The sequence below is a fragment of the Podarcis pityusensis genome, assembly GCF_964106645.2.
Source record: "Podarcis pityusensis genome assembly, chromosome: 5".
NCBI classification, from domain to species: Eukaryota; Metazoa; Chordata; class Lepidosauria; order Squamata; family Lacertidae; genus Podarcis; species Podarcis pityusensis.
This window is the reverse complement of record NC_138032.1, coordinates 19,043,696-19,061,232: the sequence shown is the minus strand read 5'-3', so window position 1 is coordinate 19,061,232 and position 17,537 is coordinate 19,043,696. Positions and strand designations below refer to the sequence as shown.

Genomic DNA, 17,537 nt, shown 5'->3' with positions numbered 1-17,537 from the left:
TTGCTCCAAAGAGGCCTGGAATCTGCTCTGCTTTCCGCTTCCCCCCATAAATCTTGACCTCAGGAGCTCTGGGTCAGGAGTTCCTAAATGGGTGCCAATGGAAGGCCACCAATCCCACACATTTTTGACAAACCACGCAGAGTATGAGGACATGATGATTAATAGCCTAGTCCTAAAACTTACTGTGCCAGCAAATGTGCATTTAGCTCGGAGTGTAGCAACAGTGATGTTATTGCACGTCTACACCCCTGAACACACTGGAGTTGACAACTGGTTTTGCTCCTGCATCAGCTGATGAGAGAAAATTGACAAGTGTATATTTCTACCGTTATCCTTATTTGGAAGTTTTCCAGGTGAAATGGAAGGCAAGCAAATAGAATGCAAGTGCCTTAAGCAGGTTAATGCTATCTGTGAGGATGATAAAGGTGAGCTGGTCTCAGACCCCTTAAGTGTCCCAATTTACCTGGGACATCACGGATTGGCAGAAGCCACTGGGGCTTTTGTTCCCAATCCCAAATTTCCTAATTTTGCTCCCCTGTGCTGGTTGTGCCAGAGCGAAGGACCCAAAGACGGTGGCAGGTAGGGGGCGAGGAATGGGGGGTGGTGGTCAGTGGGGTGGTGGGGATTCCCCCGAATTGCCCTCCCAAAATGTAGGGGGGGGGGTATGCAAGATGACTATAACAGAAGTGACTTTACAGCATTGAAGTGAAGGTGGACTCATTCCACACCACAAAGAACTTTACAAGTTGCCGTCTTGGGTGCTTCAGCTGTCTGTCTGTGAGATGTTTATAACAGAGGTATAAACAGATACTTTATAGCATCCTTATGAAGGTAGACACATCATATGCTGTAAATAACTTTCTAAATTGACAACGCCCCCACCATCTAGTTACTAGCAACTGCTTTCAATGTAGCTATTAGAGGAAAACTCTATTGTCTCTAAAGGTAAGTAGCAAGTGCCCAAAGAACAAAGAACCAGCTGAAAAACCGACTCCTGACCCGCAGTTGGCATTGAATTTGCATTTACTCCAATTTCAGTGTCATGCTGTTGACTTTCTAGAGAAGTCGCCAATCCCCGTTCTTCCCTGTCTACCGCATCTTCTCATTGGCTATGATTAAAGTAATTAAAGAAATAAAATAGATTGCAACCTACTAGAGAATAAGATTGGCTCCTTCGCTGTACTATGCAGGGTGAGAAGTCCCGATTAGAGGAATATTCATAAGGTAGGAGATAAATAACAAAACGTTTCGTTCTTTTTAAGGAGGGCTTTTTACAACAAACGTTTGGGCTTCAACTGTCGCTGTCAGTAGAGTTTGATTCATGAAACCAATTACGTATGAAACAAGACTTTTTCCTGGAGCAAAGTTCAAGATGGAGGTTCTGAGAGCAAAGGAGAAAGAACTAGAGCAAGCAAACGTTTTCTTAAGGTTTTTCTTTTATAGACAACTTCTGAAAACATGAACTATCCAATTTTATTAGAGAGTAGTAGTAGTAGTAATAATAATATTATTAATAATAATAATACATATTAAAGCTGAGTTGGGGGGGGGAGAGAATAATACTGAACTTAAATTAAGTGTAACTAAATATATTTGGATATTTTGGCAAAAAAATGTTTATATGGAAGGGCCTTCTATGAAATACAGGGTCTTCAAGGCAGCTGATTAGATAGTTTCTTACATTAAATGGTACCCAGATAAATATACAATGAAAAAATAAATAGAACAGATCCTATCCAGGTATCAATGAACTTGGAACACAGGAAGATGTTTAATGCCATGTCAGAGTGTTGGTTCGCCTAAGCCAGTGTTGTTTACACTGACTGGCAGCAGCTCTCTAGGGCCTGCTGAGGTATCCCTGTATCAAGAAAATATTACAAAGACACTGTAAGGAAACTGCCTTATATTGAGGCAGAATATTGGTCCATCCAGCTCAGCTTGCATTGACTGGCAGCAGCTCTGCAGGAATCTTCAAATAGGAATCTTCCCTGGTCCCACTTGGATAACAAGGTGAAGGCAGTGATGGAAAAAGAAGAAAGGGGGGATAGTAGTCAGCCAGGGTAACTTTGCTCAGTAGGACTTCCAAGTAAGTCTTATGGCACAATCCTAAGCATAGCTACTCAGGGGTAAATCTGAAATGAATTAAATGGGTTTTACTCCTGAGTAAGTGGGGTTAGGATTGCAGTCTTAGTGGTATAAATAAACTGCAAGTACCTTAAGCTCCATTTATTAAATTGGACTTACGTGTGATGATGAAGTCTACAATCCTGCCATACCTCCAATTTCAACATGCAGCTTTATTCGCATATACAGATGTTTTATAAAAACTTGCATTCTGATATATTTTAGGTTAACTTCTTTTTATGGTTGATCTTATGAGTATTCTTTTTTAATGAAAAAGTTTATATTCTAGGAAAACCTCAGAGGTTTATTGATGATTATGTAACAGTATGTAAACCCTATTTTAAAAAAGTAACATAAAAATTAAGTAAATAAATAATCCCAGCCATGCACCCCATGGAACAAAGTTATACTTCCAGATAAACATAGAATGGGCTCTGTTTTTGTTCAAATGCCTCTATCTATCTATCTATCTATCTATCTATCTATCTATCATTTATCTATCTATCCCATAGGATATTTGACTAAACACGAATATTCCTGGTTGATGAATTAGCCCAATTTAAAAAAGAGCTGATTCATGTAAATTCCTTTTCTGGACTGGAAGATGTGGATGCAGACTAGATATGAATGTAACACAAGTGCATAAGATGAGCCCTGTCAGATCAGATCAAACTCCCATATAAACCATCATTCTGTTCCCACAGTGGCCAACCAGATGTCTATAGGAAGTTGATGAAATAGTTAGATGTGCCACTGACATGCACATTTATACAATGGGGCCTCGTTGACACCACAAGGACTAATGAATAATTTGGAGGTCAATGTTCTATTATAAGGGGAAGAAGACATTAGGTTTGATCTTGATTTAGTCATATTTAGTGAAATCAATGGCACTTAAGTTGGTAATGAGTAACTGAAGTTCTCCTGATTTTGATGAATCTAGTCTTACAGAGTCTAGAGCCAACTCTTGAGTGCACTAGCAAATACTCTAGCATTTCTAGGTGTCTGTCTGTCTGTCTGTCTGTCTGTCTCTCTCTCTCTCTCTGTATGTATATATATATATATATATGTGTGTGTGTGTGTGTGTGTGTGTGTGCCAACATGTGCAGGCGTCCCCTCTTTGATAACCCTGTATGTGCTGACCCAGCCTGTTACACCCCAACACTTCCTATGACGAGTAGGAAGATCTGATGGCGGCTTCCAAGTGTGTTTTGCTGAGCATGCTTAGAAATCTCTCCAGGATCAGAAACACGGAGTTCTCCAGGATTGGCAACACGGAGTTCCCAGTCATTGGGAGGCTTCAAAATATGTTAAGCTGAACACACTTAGAAGCACCCAAGAGATGTTCCTGCACAATGAATAAAAGTAAGAAGTAGGTCAGGGATGGAGACATTGGGAACAATTCAGATCAGATCTATCAATAAGACAACAAAATACAGGTTGTAGCCAAACAGAAACATATGAACATAAATTGTACAGCAGTACACAAACGCTTGACCTATACAATAAATAAAACATAGATAAAAACAGAATCTTTGATTAGAGACCGTGCATGCAAGATTGGGGCTGTGACACATGTTGGCATTTCTTGTCCAGGCAGGGCTGTCTTTAGCATATGTGCCACCAGGGTGCAAAGATCTGCCCAGCGCCCCCTTTTTTAGGGGGGTGAACTTAAAGTTGTTGACCTTTTTTAAGGGGGGGATATCACTTACCTGTAACAACGACGCAATGGAAAAAACTGTTTTTGTTTGACGCTACGGAGTAACAGAGCAACTGAGGTGGGCGGGGACTTCCGCTCCATTGCTTTTCACTGCCGCCGATTGAGAGGGACCAGTATGCAGTAGGTAAACACTTGGCACCCCCCCGAATTCGGCGCCCAGGGGTACTGCACCCCTTGCACCCCCAGGTAAAGATGGCCCTGTGTCCAGGCATAACGCAGAACTTCTGTCACGAGGCAGCTATCTCCAGTGGCAAATTTGGGGAGATATTTAAAAAGCGCATAATGCTCTTTAAAAAACCCCAAAACAATTGCTTCCTTAATAAAAAGTCTGAAAATTTCTTCTTGTATAATATTTGAAATACCCTTTGGTAGTGTGTGAGCAAGGTGGAGGGGGAGCAGAAGGTCCTAAAATATTTAGGTTCCAATGCCTAAAAGAGAAGGTTCTCCCTGGTACTTGGGTCAGGGCTGAATTTGCAGATATTCTATATGTTTCTCAACTGCATTTCTGTGCCATCCCCATGAAAGAAGCAGCTATTCAGGGGCTTCCAAGCTTTCTCTCTTTTCTTTGATAATCCCGGCATTGCCACTGTTACCACCCTTCTCTTCTGTTTGCGGGGTGTAGCATTTGATAGCCATGGGCCTTTCCAAACTTTCCTCCCTGAGCGTTTGAGGTGATGTTCTGCTTCAGCAAACCTCACAGGCCATTACCTTGCTAATTGTTCGAGTTACGGGAGTTCATACAATGGGACGGATTGTCCTCAGCTGCTTGGAGCAGAACATACCAGGGCTTCTCCTGAAAAGGGAAGTGACCACATAACCTTCTTCCCTCAACCTGTTGCCAACATCGTGAAAAACAGCCTTTTTGTTGTTTGGCTCTTGGCTGACTCTGAAGCTGGGGCTTTGCAGATGTGTGCCTTATTATCAGCTTGTTGGCACAAAGCCCTCTCGCCACATTGGAGACAAGGTGCTCCATGAAGTAAGCAGGCCGGACTTCTGAGCGCACATGATGACAGCAAATCCCATTTGGATAAGGTCTGAAAGAACCTTCAGGAGAAATAGATAATCTTCTCCTGATTTTGTTCTTTTAAACCCCCCCCCCCCGAATTTGGTTACTTGTACAATTGAGTTAATAAAAAGTACATTTCTACACTTTGTATTAACATACGGTCACATACACTAATTCTGGTAGGAAGGTCCACATGAGGCTAGGCTTGGGAGTGAGTACTCAACCTCAGGATAGTTTATAATCCCATTTTTCCAATCCTGAATAATAATAATAATAATAATAATAATAATAATAAATTACCTACATGGAGAGAGGGAGTTAACTTACATGACAGGCCATGTAAGGGTTAAGTTCACAGAAATTTAGTATGAACACCAGGAATTAAATGACCCACATATTTTTTTTGCTTCATAAGAAAAAAGGATGCTTACAATACAGGCGACCCACAGGGTACCAGAAAGTGTAATTCAAGCAAAATAGTTTATGCTACAATTAACAATTTAAAAACTAGTGTGGAGATCGTTTCTCAAAAATTCAAATGAATTTTGTATCATGACAACAAAAAAAGTCCCCCTGCCACGTTTCTTGGGCTTGTGAGACCTTATCTACAGGTTCTAGAATCTCAATAACTTTCTTCGCAAACACTGAAGGAAAACAAAATTCAAGATTTTTCATAACACCAAGCAGCCCTGAATTTTCAAGAGGATCCTATTACTAATTTTCTCCTGTTCTTAAAACAAGCTGTCATTGTTTAAATAGTGGTTGTCATTTTCTGTTATGTCACAAAATTTCACCCCCCCCAAATCCGTGGGTGTGTGTGAATTACAGCTCATGGGGGGGGGGGAGATGGACACACATGACACTGCACACATCCCCCCCCTGCATGGCTATTGGGGCTGCCTCCTCATAATGTACCATCTTATATTTGAATGGACTGTATGAAACCACATATTGTGCATTGCATGTTTTTGAAATGAAGGGAGCAGCACTCCCTGAAAAAAGTATACAGTGGTACCTCGGGTTACGTACGCTTCAGGTTACAGACTCCACTAACCCAGAAATATTACCTCAGGTTAAGAACTTTGCTTCAGGATGAGTACAGAAATCGTGCTCCGGTGGTAGCGGGAGGCCCCATTAGCTAAAGTAGTGCTTCAGGTTAAGAACAGTTCCAGGTTAAGAACAGACCTCCAGAATGAATTAAGTACTTAATCTGAGGTACCACTATATTTTTTTATAGATAGGAAATCTGTGAAACAATGTGCTGAGTTCTTTTTTAGGCTTCTCACCACCCTTCCTGAACCAAAGATGTCCATAATAAGTAATTTATGTGAAATTTTATGAAAATGGAGAATCAGATATGGTCCAAAGATGACTGCACCTTCCTAATGCACTGAGTAAAAAGTGCCTAATTTTGCTTCCATTTATTCCTTCCTATTAAAACCTTTCAACGTGTGTAATTATGCTTGACTTGATCATCATTATGGAATTATCTCTGATAGGGATTCAGCTGTGCCGTCCTCTGAATGAGCTACTCTGAATGTTCTTCGGCTGCTCAGAATGTTCTTGCTCACTCAACCTTATGCACCAGATGTTTTTTTTCAAGTTTTATTAAAGTTGGTATTAGTAATGTCGCAGTGGAGAAAAGTTAATTGAGCTGGATACTGGTCATGTTCTTTCTGTCCTCTTGTAAAAAGTCTGGAATTCTGAACTGACAGACTTCTAACAAAGGCAACTGTCTTCCTGAAATATTAAAAGAACGTTGGAGTAGTCAATGTTGTATCAGCGGGTGTGTTTTGCTGCAAGAATGGGATCTCATGCTCGATCTTCTTTCGATTTGAAATTTCCACAGCTGCAGACTGGATGTAAAACAGCACAACAAGGTGGTCTGTTGTTGCAAGGGATCCAAAGACCTGAGGAATTCTCAGGTGACAGATTCTGGAGTACCACGGAGAAGGTTGCAGCCTGTGTGTGGACTGTGGAGTGGGATCACACATCTAGGCTCCACCCACCCAGTGGAGGCTGGTTCACTAGGGATACTGCAGCACAACACAAAGTTATCTCTCATTTCCATGTTATTTGCAAACTCCACTCCCCCCCGCCCCGGAAACGAGTGCTAAACACGTGCTATATTTTGCTGTATTTCTGGAAGTGGCTTTTTTTTTTTGTCACGCGAAAGCGCAAACGTAATGCAGAAATTAAACAGTTAGGGGAATGTCAAGAAAATGCAGCCCAAGGCACTAATCTCCTCACATAGTGAGTTTGCAGTCTCATGTTTTTAAGGGTTTTTCTGAAATCATATTGATGTTGTTGTTTAGTTGTTTAGTCGTGTCCGACTCTTCGTGACCCCATGGACCAGAGCACGCCAGGCACTCCTGTCTTCCACTGCCTCCCGCAGTTTGGTCAAACTCATGCTGGTATCTTCGAGAACACTATCCAACCATCTCATCCTCTGTCGTCCCCTTCTCCTTGTGCCCTCCATCTTTCCCAACATCAGGGTCTTTTCCAGGGAGTCTTCTCTTCTCATGAGGTGGCCAAAGTATTGGAGCCTCAGCTTCACAATCTGTCCTTTCAGTGAGCACTGAAATCATACCCGTGGGCAATTGTCAAAGTTTCCTCACCGGAAAGATGAGTGCTTTTTCTCCAAACACGACTCCCCTCTCCTCCTCCATGTGATACTTCTCTCCCCCCTCAGGATAATAATAGTAGTAGTAAGTAGTAGTAGTAGTAGTAGTAATAATAATATATTATTTATACCCAGCCAGTCTGGTCAGCTCCCAACAGAATATTAAAAACACGATAAACATCAAACATTAAAAACTTCCCTAAACAGGGTTGCCTTCAGATGTCCTCTAAAAGTCAGATACAGTAGTTGTTTATTTTCTTGACTTCTGATGGGAGGGCGTTCAACAGAGCGGGTGCCACTACCAAGAAGGCCCCCTGCCTTAAACATATGAATGGAATTCACTGGTTATTGGTATAAATGAATCATGCAATATATAGCAGGCATTAAAGGCTTCTTCACACAGTTTTTTAAAAGGAGAATAGCTAAAAATGTAGCTATTTGAATAGGACAAAGAAGTACTTATACCAAACAAGTATAATCAGTGCCTTTTCTTTTTCCTAGAGAAAAAAAAAGGTGCCAGAACACACCTTCCTCAGAAGACCCACCCCAAAGACGATCTTTGAGGCTTGTTGAGGCTGCTCTGCTGAGGCATGGAGAGAGGTTTCTGTGCCTCAGCTGAGGAACTTAACAAGCCCCCCGCCTGCCTATTTAGCTCCTGTGAACCGGAGCAGCATGGGGGCTTGATCAGCTAAGACACGGTTTCCCCATGCACCAGCTATAAGTTGGGGGGTTGACGAGCTTCGGCAAAGCTGAGCTGCACGTCCAGCTTGTGAAGAGACCTTCTCTGGAGAGTGTAGAGGATGTTCCCTTTGGGATCTGGAGAGGATCTCCTTGTGAGCCAGAGGTGCAGTAGGGCTTTGCTGATCCTGGTCAGTTCTCTCCCCATGACTCCGGTGCCCAGTTGAGAGGTGCTGGAACACCATTCTGGAGAGTTCCGGCTGGAAAAAAGCCAGGGAGATGGAATCGACTGTTTCTCCCTGTTGAGCATGCACTGGAGAGCCACTTTATGTTACATTTTGTAGGTGTATGCTTCACATGCTTCAAGTGTACACCTAAAAATAGAAAGCCCGAGATGCAAGCGCATTTCCAAAAATACATGCCACTTATGAGGAAACCATGATTGGCTTTAGCCGCAGCCAATGCCATCACTACAGGGAAGGAAGTGGGGGCCTGCCCCACTCAGGGAAATTCCAGGATCCTTTCCTGAACTCTCAGTTTTCATTAGAAAAACAAGATGCTAGCCCAGTCTTCTCTACACTGGTGCTCTCCAGATTCTATAGTGTGTTCTAGCTGTTCTGAAATTATTGCCTTCCCCTTTAGACTGTCTCAGAAGAAAATGTCTAACTAAATACTAGAGATGGAAGGATCTGTCATTTTCACTTCCCCCTATTTCTCATTTTCCCAATTTCAAATTAAGTTCACCACATTTCTACACGAACCTTTGTAAACACTGGTTGGAGAACTGCATTGCAGAATTTGCAGGTGTCGACAGATGGCTGCGTTTCAGTTTCAGTTTCAGTTCAGCTTGATCGATTTGTCTTTAACTGGGATCTGAATTCCTCCCCCTCCCTACGGAAGGCTTTCTGTGTAATTGTGAACTTCATGTGACTTCTGACTATGTGGGGAGCCTATGCACCTACCATTATATGCACACAAGTGATCCTTTTCAGACTGGCACAGTGATCGGACCCAATGGTGCCTTGCAAGAGCAATCAGACCAACTCAGGATCCTATAGATGCAAGGCTGGTTCAGCCCCTCCTCCTCTCTCCCTCAGTAATACATCGTTCCAGGGCCTTCTGACTATCACAAGTGGGGAATCTCACCATGACACACCTACCTCTCTATTCACCCTTACATTTGGAGGGTGGAAGGGGAAGCTCCTCACAAGGAAAGTAACACTTGCTTCACTCCATTGGCCGTGGCCAGGGGAAGGCAGGCTCAGATACCAGAGCTGGGCAGAGGGGACACTTGTACGCAATCCAATTCCCTCCAGTCCAGCAGAAGCTGGAGTTTTGGATTGTTCTGCCCATCTTATTTATAGGTCAAAGGGGAAAAAATATGGACAGCTGGCCAAGCCCTGACCTAAGAGATACAACTGACCACAGAGATTGGGCTGTTTTGATAAAAGGACGTAGTTATTATGGAGAACATAATTGGGGCTCTGTAATGAAAATAATGCTGAAACCGGCACCGCTCCTGAAGCCAACAGTCCTGCGTATTTGATAGTTTGTACTCATGCGATTAATTAGTTCTTGGAAGAGTTTTCTTATCTTGTGTAGGAAAGAGCAGGGACTGGGTAACTGAGTGGAGTGTGAAAAATTTTTTTTTAATGGTCCCCAGGCAGCTGCTTTGGTGTGGGCCAATGTTATTAGAGATAAAGAAAGGCTATGCATAAGGAAGCATATAGGGTAAAGAAATGTTTAATTAGTTGAGATAGACCTACAGTGCTTTAAGAGTCAGGCCTTGCTATCTTTTGGTGCAAGGTGGCGAACCTAGAGGCAACGTTAACTGTGCACTAGCTTGCTATTTCAGCAAAATACAAGTTAGAAGCCCTTGCTATTTCAGTAAAACACATTAGCGTTTGAAGATCTAAATGACTTAGGCCCCCCCAAATATTTGAGACTGTGTCGCTCAAATCCCTCTGGATCCTACTAGATGTTAAGGTCAGCAGAACTTTCCTCTTCTTGGTGCTTCTATCTTCCTCAGAAATGGGGGTGGCGGTGGCCAAGGAGAGGGCATTATCTGTGATAGCCCCTAAATTGTTGAATTGCCTTCTTGGAAAGACGCTCCTGGCTTCTTTGCTATGCAGCTTTCATCAGATGCTGAAGACACAAGCCTTTGGCACCTGAGACATGTCTTTCCAGGACCCATCCTACTCCTACGACTGTAATCTGTTGTAACTGCGTTTAATTTTGAATTGTTGTAACCCTCCCTGGGACCTGCTGGTGAAGGGTAGGTAATATATATATGTATTTTTTTTATTAGTCGTGGTAGAAATAGTAGGAATACTCTGAAGGTGTGACTGTTGCATCAATCTTTTCCAGCAGCTGCAGAAATGTGGAGCATGCACTGGTGGTGTGCCGTCTTGGCAGTGGTAATCACTGTTGCTAAACTGAGCACAGAGGGCAAAAGTACTCCATCGCCCAAGTTCACAAAGATAAAAGTGGCTGGCATGGAAGACGGTGATGGCCTTGGTGCATCTGATGCTTCACCCACGGAAGACAACCATTTCACTGAACCAGCAGAGACAAGCGACTCCACCTTGGAGCTCTCCACTCCAAACTACGCCTTCCGAACAGCCACTACTCTCTTCCCTTTTGAAAACTTCACCCTCGACTCATCCGACTTCTTCTTTAACTGCTGTGATTGCTGTGCTGCCACCCCAGGGGAGAAAGGGGAACCTGGAGAGCGAGGATTGCCAGGTATGGGAAGGCAAATGCACAACTGAGTGATTTACGATGGCCTTTTGTCATTCATATTTCCAGACTGAAATAAGCAGGATGTGTGTGTGTGTGTGTGTGTGTGAGAGAGAGAGAGAGAGAGAGAGGAGGGAGGGAGGGAGATAAATAGGTGCAAACATTTTAATAATCATGTCAAGCCCTGGGGAAGAGAGATGCGGTGCCATGATCAAGGTAAAGCTAGAATATATGAAAATATAGATTTTTAAAAAGGCAACACAGAATCTGTTTGTCTCAAGCATCTGGTGGAAGTATACTGCTGCTGAAACAGTTCTTAAATTATTTGGGGGCTGGTGAGTAAAAAAGAGCAGCTTGCTGAAATCCTTAAGCCCTGCTCCTCAATTTTAACCAAGTCACCCCTGTAACTTTCTGGGAGAGCAGTCCAAATCCGCTTTGGGGTGGTGGTTTGGATTGGGAAGAGTTGCCCTTCGTTCCAGCTCTGCTGTCCTCCATTGGCCACCTGCAGGCTGATGCAGGGTCACTGGAGCAGAGTGTCAGCAGCCAGCCAGCCAGCCAGCAATAAATCACATGGAATAAGTGAAGTTAACTCTTTATTAGAAGAAGCAAGGTCCACTCAGGAATACCAGGTCTAATGGGTACAGCAACTCTTCTCAGTTGATCTTGCCCCTATGAGGTAGTTGTGGAGACTGAAAGTCCTTGCCTTCCCTATGAGGTAGTTGTGGAGACTGAAAGTCCTTGCCTTCCCACAGCTGCCTAAGTCTCCTCCTCTCCCAGGTTTTCCCAAGCAATCAGAGAGAGGAGGAGAGCTTGTCGCAGCAGGAGGGGGAGATACCCTGGCTTCTTCACCAACCTGACTCATCTTTGCCTCTTGGCCTCCTTCCTCTCCTGCTTCTGCTTCTGGACTTCTCTCTGCCAAAGGCTCTTCCCGCTCACTGAACCCTGTTAGCTCTTCAGCAGCCAACACCTCCTCCTCCCAGTACTCTCCCTCTTCTCCTTCTGAACACCGCCAATCCCTGGGCTCTGAGCCTTTTTTCCCTGGGGATTCCCTAGCTGGTCCCTTCCACCATTCCTCTGTATCTGGCCAGTCCATGACACAGCTACTCCTTTTGTCCACTGCATGTGGGCATTCTGGGCAATGGAGGCGGGTGTTGAGCCAACTTGGGATCTATTGGATCCTGAACCAGTCTGGCTGCCATCACATGATGGCAGGAGGCTTGATCCAGGCCTGATCACTGCACCAGCTCCATGCCAGTGCAGTGATCTGCTTGCCCTCCCTTTCACCCTGGTTGCTGTGTGTGGCAGGGCTAAAGATGCAGCAGAGTTAAGTTGTCTCCCTAAAACAGTACCTAAGTAACTAAGGTGACTACCACAAAAGGCCCCTTCTTCAGGCCCTTCTGTAACTTGAGCATTCCTGTATTTATCTTCCATGGCTAATGACATATACATCTCTTTTAGGATTTCAAAAGTCTGCTAGTTTGATAACAACAACATCACTGAGTGATCTTCATTCTTATTTAGTGTCTGTGAAACTAGATGCAGTGTAAAGGACAATATATCAATGCCTTGTTGGCAAACTTGTGTGGTCATGCAACTTGCTTCCAGGGGGACAGGCCTGTTGCTCTGTTGCAGCAAAAGCAGCACAACATCTTGTGAAGCTTTCAAGACCAACAGCAATCTGTCACGGCATAAGTCTCATGAGATATTGAAGTGGTTAGCCCTCAAGATGCTACAAGACTTTTTGTTTCGCTTGCAGCAGATATTTCAAATGTCCACTCTGTAAATAGGTCTGAAAGGAGAGGCGGGAGAAAAAGGACTTCAGGGTCTACCAGGAAGTCCTGGACTACAAGGTGCGCGAGGATTCAAAGGAGACAAAGGTATGGACACTGATGAAGTGAACTGTTTGAGAAATGAATGGGGATTAGTTTTGCACAGTAATGTCGTTGGAGCGCAAAATGAAGGAAACCACAACTTCTTTCACATTTTCAGGCTTGAACCTCTTTTTTCAGCTTCTGACCTCCAATAGGGTTAGCATCATCAGCATCATCTTGCCCTTCACCCTCAGGTTCCAGACTGGGTTACAACCCTCAATGTTAAGAAAAGTCTAAAACAACTTACAATCACAGACACTGGCGTAGCATGGGGGGGAAGGGGTCCAAAGTGTCAGGTGCCTTGGGTGCAAAACTATTGGGGTGCAAAATTTCAGAAGTAGAAAAAAAATAGCACACCCTCTTCCTCAGCCTGTGCCTCTCTCAAGAGGCAGGGAATACTCTTCGTTGCGCACCCTGCTGCTGTTGCTGGCAGTAGCAGCAGTTTCGTGGGCGCCTTGCCCCCAGATCTTTAGATGAGGCTGAGGCAGCCTACTGAGGAGGAGGAGGAGGCGGTGGGTGTGCTTGAGTCAGATGAGGCCAGCCAGCCAAGCAATTAACCAACAAACCAACCAACCAAACAACCAACCAACCAAGGTTGGATGTCCAACTGTCAGGGATTGGACTACCTGTGATTCCTGCATTTCAGGGGGTTGGACCATATGAACTTGGATCAAACTCTACAATTCTATGATTCCAGCAGAATTTATTCTATTAGTCTGACCATCTTTGTATCAGGAAACCTTCTTTCACAGGTCACAATTACCCGACGGACAATTGAATTCATGGAATGTAACCTAAAATGTTTATTCGGACTTACTATATGTTTGTTTGGAACGAGATGTGCCCTCATTTTAAGTGAAAGGCAAGAGATGAAATGTGATGTATAAGTCATTTGACATGTAGGGACATCGCAAAGAACACCAATAACAGAGCATTCTATTGTAAAAATGTCACAGGAGATAAAGGAGAACATGGAGCCCAAGGAGCAAATGGAATCCCTGGATTTCCAGGCAAGACAGGAGAACAAGGTATGCCACATTAAATTTGATGAGAGTTAGGGAGATGGGGCTGTTCATAAGGCATAAGAATTTTACACTCTCGTTGAACCCAATCTCTTCCATTGGCCACAAGTTGTCACCATATGCCCAGCTGTCACATGTCAATGCAAAGCACAGATTGTATACTGCTTGTAGTGGATCAGTGCCGAGTTCTGGGGTGGGAGGTGGATGAATGAGTGAGGCCTGGTGACAAGGGAAAAGAGGCCCAGAAAATCACAAAGCCATGTGAAAAGTGGGCAGATGGGAGATGGAGTAGGATACAAAGTTACAGGAGTTGAATATATATATATATATATATATATCATACTGTTATAGTTTGGTAAAGTATGTTTGTACATGTGTAGAAAGAAATAATCTAATAAGAATGCTGACTGAAAAAATAAAAGAAACAGAAATAAAGACATGGCAAACAAAACCATTCTGGCTTTACATGTGGCCAAAATGGAGGCAGTAGCTCATACTGTAACTGGCTAGAACTTGGAGAAGAAGCAGGAAGGAAGAAAAATCTGAAAGGAAGTGGTCTTCTTCACCAACAAGCAGTTACTAGAAGAGAAGGAATCAACGAGGAGTAAGAACAGGTTGCCTTTCAGCCCCCCCCCCCAATTCAGGTAGTGAATTGCAAGTGTCGCTGTTTACTCCCAACACATACTGGATCATTTTGCTAGAGAAGCAACCAACAGCCCTCCCTCCATGCCTCCTTCGTGTCAAATTATGCTAACTTCACCCTTGAAACCTTCCAGGTATTTAAACGAAACACCAGTAGATGGGTTGCTACCATTTTGCTATGGCACCTGGTTGGGAATGACATCCTCAAATTGCCATTACTTGTAGTCCTGTGCTCCTCTTCAAGTTTTTTTCCTTTTTCCTTTTAATCACACCAGGCTACACAACCCTTCTAGTCAATACAATTACATCATCACAAAGTTCCTTCCCCGGTGGAGGGGCTCTTGGATCCCCATGACTTCACATCAGGGGCACCAACCATAGGGGGTATGGTGAAAGGGGCTTCGGCCCCCTCAATATTTGTGGGCAGAGGGCTGAGCCCCCCCAATATTGAGGGGGCTGCCATCCCCTGCTGCTAACGGGAGAGTGTTGGTGCACCAGGTGGGGGTGGGACATGTCATGTGACACCGCCCCCCCAATGCGTGTATGTCTGTGTGTGGGGGGGGGGGGCAAGTTGGTGCCCCTGCTTCACATGTACAGTTCTATGTCTAATGGACCTTTGCAAAGAATAGTATCCTGTTTTGTGAAGGAGGGGCCAGGGAAACCAGGTAATCACACACCGGTGAAGCCCTGCATCATGTTCTGGGAGATGTGTGAGGTATTTGGAGGGGGCGCTGCGAGCCGACTTCTCCTTGGAACAGCTGAGAACTATAGTGGTCCTCAGATGTTCTCAGACCCAATCTCACCACACGTTCCTCTCCCTCACCAACCTGCTAATAAGTGTTGGAAAGCTGCTGATAAGTGTTGGAAAGCTGCCATATACCAAGTCAGACGATTGGTCCATCTAGCCAGTGTGGTGTAGTGGTTAAGAGCAGTGGACTCGTAATCTGGGGAACCGGGTTCGCGTCTCCGCTCCTCCACATGCAGCTGCTGGGTGACCTTGGGCTACTCACGCTTCTCTGAAGTCTCTCAGCGCCACTCACCTCACAGAGTGTTTGTTGTGGGGGAGGAAGGAAAAGGAGAATGTTAGCCGCTTTGAGACTCCTTCGGGTAGTGATAAAGCGGGATATCAAATCCAAACTCCTCTTCTTCTTCTAGCTCACTATTGTCCACAGTGAGTGACAGTGGCTCGCCAGTGGTAATAGATAGAGGACATTTCCAGGCCTACCTGGAGACGCCAGGGATTAAATCTGGGACCTCCTGCATGCAAATCAGATGCTTTGCCACTGAGCTACGGGCCCTTGCTATTCAAAGAATTTTTGCATTGGGATTGCTCCTCAGCATTTATTTAGGCTAACCAGCTGTGCTGAGCAGGGAGGAGGCCTGCAAGAAATTAGCTTGTGGGTTAATTCATGAACTAGGCTGCAATGTCCCTTATGGTTTACTTGACCCCATGACCCTATATTTGTGTCTTTACTATTTCTAGGTGAAATGGGATTCAAAGGAGACAAAGGAAACTATGGCCTGCCGGGCGCCAAGGGGCAAAAGGGCAACAAGGGTGAAACGTGTGAGAACGGCACCAAAGGAGAGAAGGGAGACAAAGGGGAGCTGGGATTGCCAGGGATCGATGGGGAAAATGGGGAGAAGGGAGAAAAGGGGGAGCTTGGGGAAAAGGGCTACTGTGGAGATCCTGGCGATAAGGGTGATAGGGGAGAACGGGGGGAGATTGGGCCCAAAGGAGACAAAGGTGTCAAAGGAGACATGGGGGTCGAGGGGATCCATGGGATGGATGGGCAGAAGGGAGAAAAAGGAGACCAAGGTTTTAGGGGCGACAAAGGTGACCCAGGGCCAATTGGGATAATGGGACCCCCTGGGGTGAAAGGAGCGACTGGCTTCAAAGGAATCAGGGGACCCCCTGGGAAGAAAGGAGCAAAAGGTCCCAAGGGGTCAAAGGGCGAGATCTTAAGCCCCCCCAGATCAGCTTTCAGCGTTGGCCTGTCCAAGCCTTTCCCACCTCCCAACATGCCTATTAAGTTTGACAAGATTCTGTACAATGACCAGGAAGATTACAATCCCTCGACGGGGAAATTTAATTGCACCATCGCTGGGGCTTATGTCTTCTCCTACCACATGACCATCCGAGGGCGGCCTGCCCGCATCAGCATTGTGTGCCAAAACAGGAAGATGGTCAGGTCTCGGGAGACCTTGTATGGGCAAGAGATAGACCAGGCTTCCTTCCTAACCATTCTGAAATTAAACATAGGGGATCAAGTTTGGCTGGAGGTCACGCGAGACTGGAACGGGGTTTATGTTAGTGCTGAAGACGACAGCATATTTTCTGGTTTCCTCTTATATCCTGATGAAATGCTTGACACCTTACTATAAGTATGGCGTCTGGATTTGAATGCATCACCAATAATTTTTTCCCCTTTCTCTCTTGTTTATTTTAAAGAAGCATATTTTATAATCCATATCATAGTCCGCAATCCATATATTTATAATATTTCTTTTAAAAGGCATGTTTATTAATTGTATTGCACTAAAGCACGTAGAATCTATTTCAGAGTAAATTTTCATTGTTGCATAATAAAATGTAATAAAGGTTTTATTTTTGGCAGTGGTCTGGTTCAGCTAGTTTCCCTGATGTTCTCCAGATGTTTTGGCCTACAGTTCCCTTAAGCCAGGCAAGTCCAAAGTCTGTTTCAGGGGCCTAATCTGGCCCGCCGGTTGATTCAATCTGGCCCCCATTGCAGTATATGTCCTGGGGTAAAATCCTAAAAAAAAGCTCAGCAACTTCAATCCTAAAGAAAGCTCAACAACTTTGGTTGGCCCTCATGCATGTTCACTTCATCAAATCTGGCCCTCTTTGAAAAAAGTTTGGGCATACCCAACAGTCAGGGACAATAGGAGTTGTGGTCTAACAATATCCAGAAAACACCAGGCTGTGGGAGGTGGTGCTGGATAAAACCTCCAAAAGGAGTTCATGTTTTAATTTTTAGCTAATTAAAATTATTCTGTGATCTCAACTTAGTTTTAGATTAATTCAGACATGGTCAAGCTCTGCATTCCTTCTGCAGTCATGACCTTCCATGGAGTGGGCATGGCTATTGTAGAA

General features: G+C 44.3%; 1 protein-coding gene across 2 annotated transcripts; it reads left to right on the top strand.

The window, feature by feature from the left end:
- Nucleotides 1-1,172: 1,172 nt before the first annotated feature.
- OTOL1 (otolin 1) lies at nucleotides 1,173-17,315 on the top strand. 2 transcript variants are annotated; one of them, XM_081007252.1, is made up of 5 exons: nucleotides 1,173-1,224; nucleotides 10,519-10,896; nucleotides 12,678-12,767; nucleotides 13,718-13,789; nucleotides 15,909-17,315. In XM_081007252.1, the coding sequence occupies exons 2-5, from the start codon at nucleotides 10,530-10,532 to the stop codon at nucleotides 16,805-16,807; spliced, it is 1,428 nt and encodes a 475-aa protein (XP_080863378.1). In that variant the 5' UTR covers nucleotides 1,173-1,224; nucleotides 10,519-10,529; the 3' UTR covers nucleotides 16,808-17,315. The 2 variants fall into 2 exon arrangements, with proteins under 2 accessions (XP_080863378.1, XP_080863379.1); XM_081007253.1 differs by having other exon boundaries at nucleotides 1,176-1,224; nucleotides 10,522-10,896.
- Nucleotides 17,316-17,537: the final 222 nt, after the last annotated feature.

Coding starts and splice junctions, on each gene's coding strand:
- OTOL1 (XM_081007252.1), top strand. CDS start 10,530: ATGTGGAGCATGCACTGGTGGTGTGCCGTCTTGGCAGTGGTAATCACT. Junction 10,897..12,677: donor TGGAGAGCGAGGATTGCCAG/GTATGGGAAGGC, acceptor CTCTGTAAATAG/GTCTGAAAGGAGAGGCGGGA. Junction 12,768..13,717: donor AGGATTCAAAGGAGACAAAG/GTATGGACACTG, acceptor AAAATGTCACAG/GAGATAAAGGAGAACATGGA.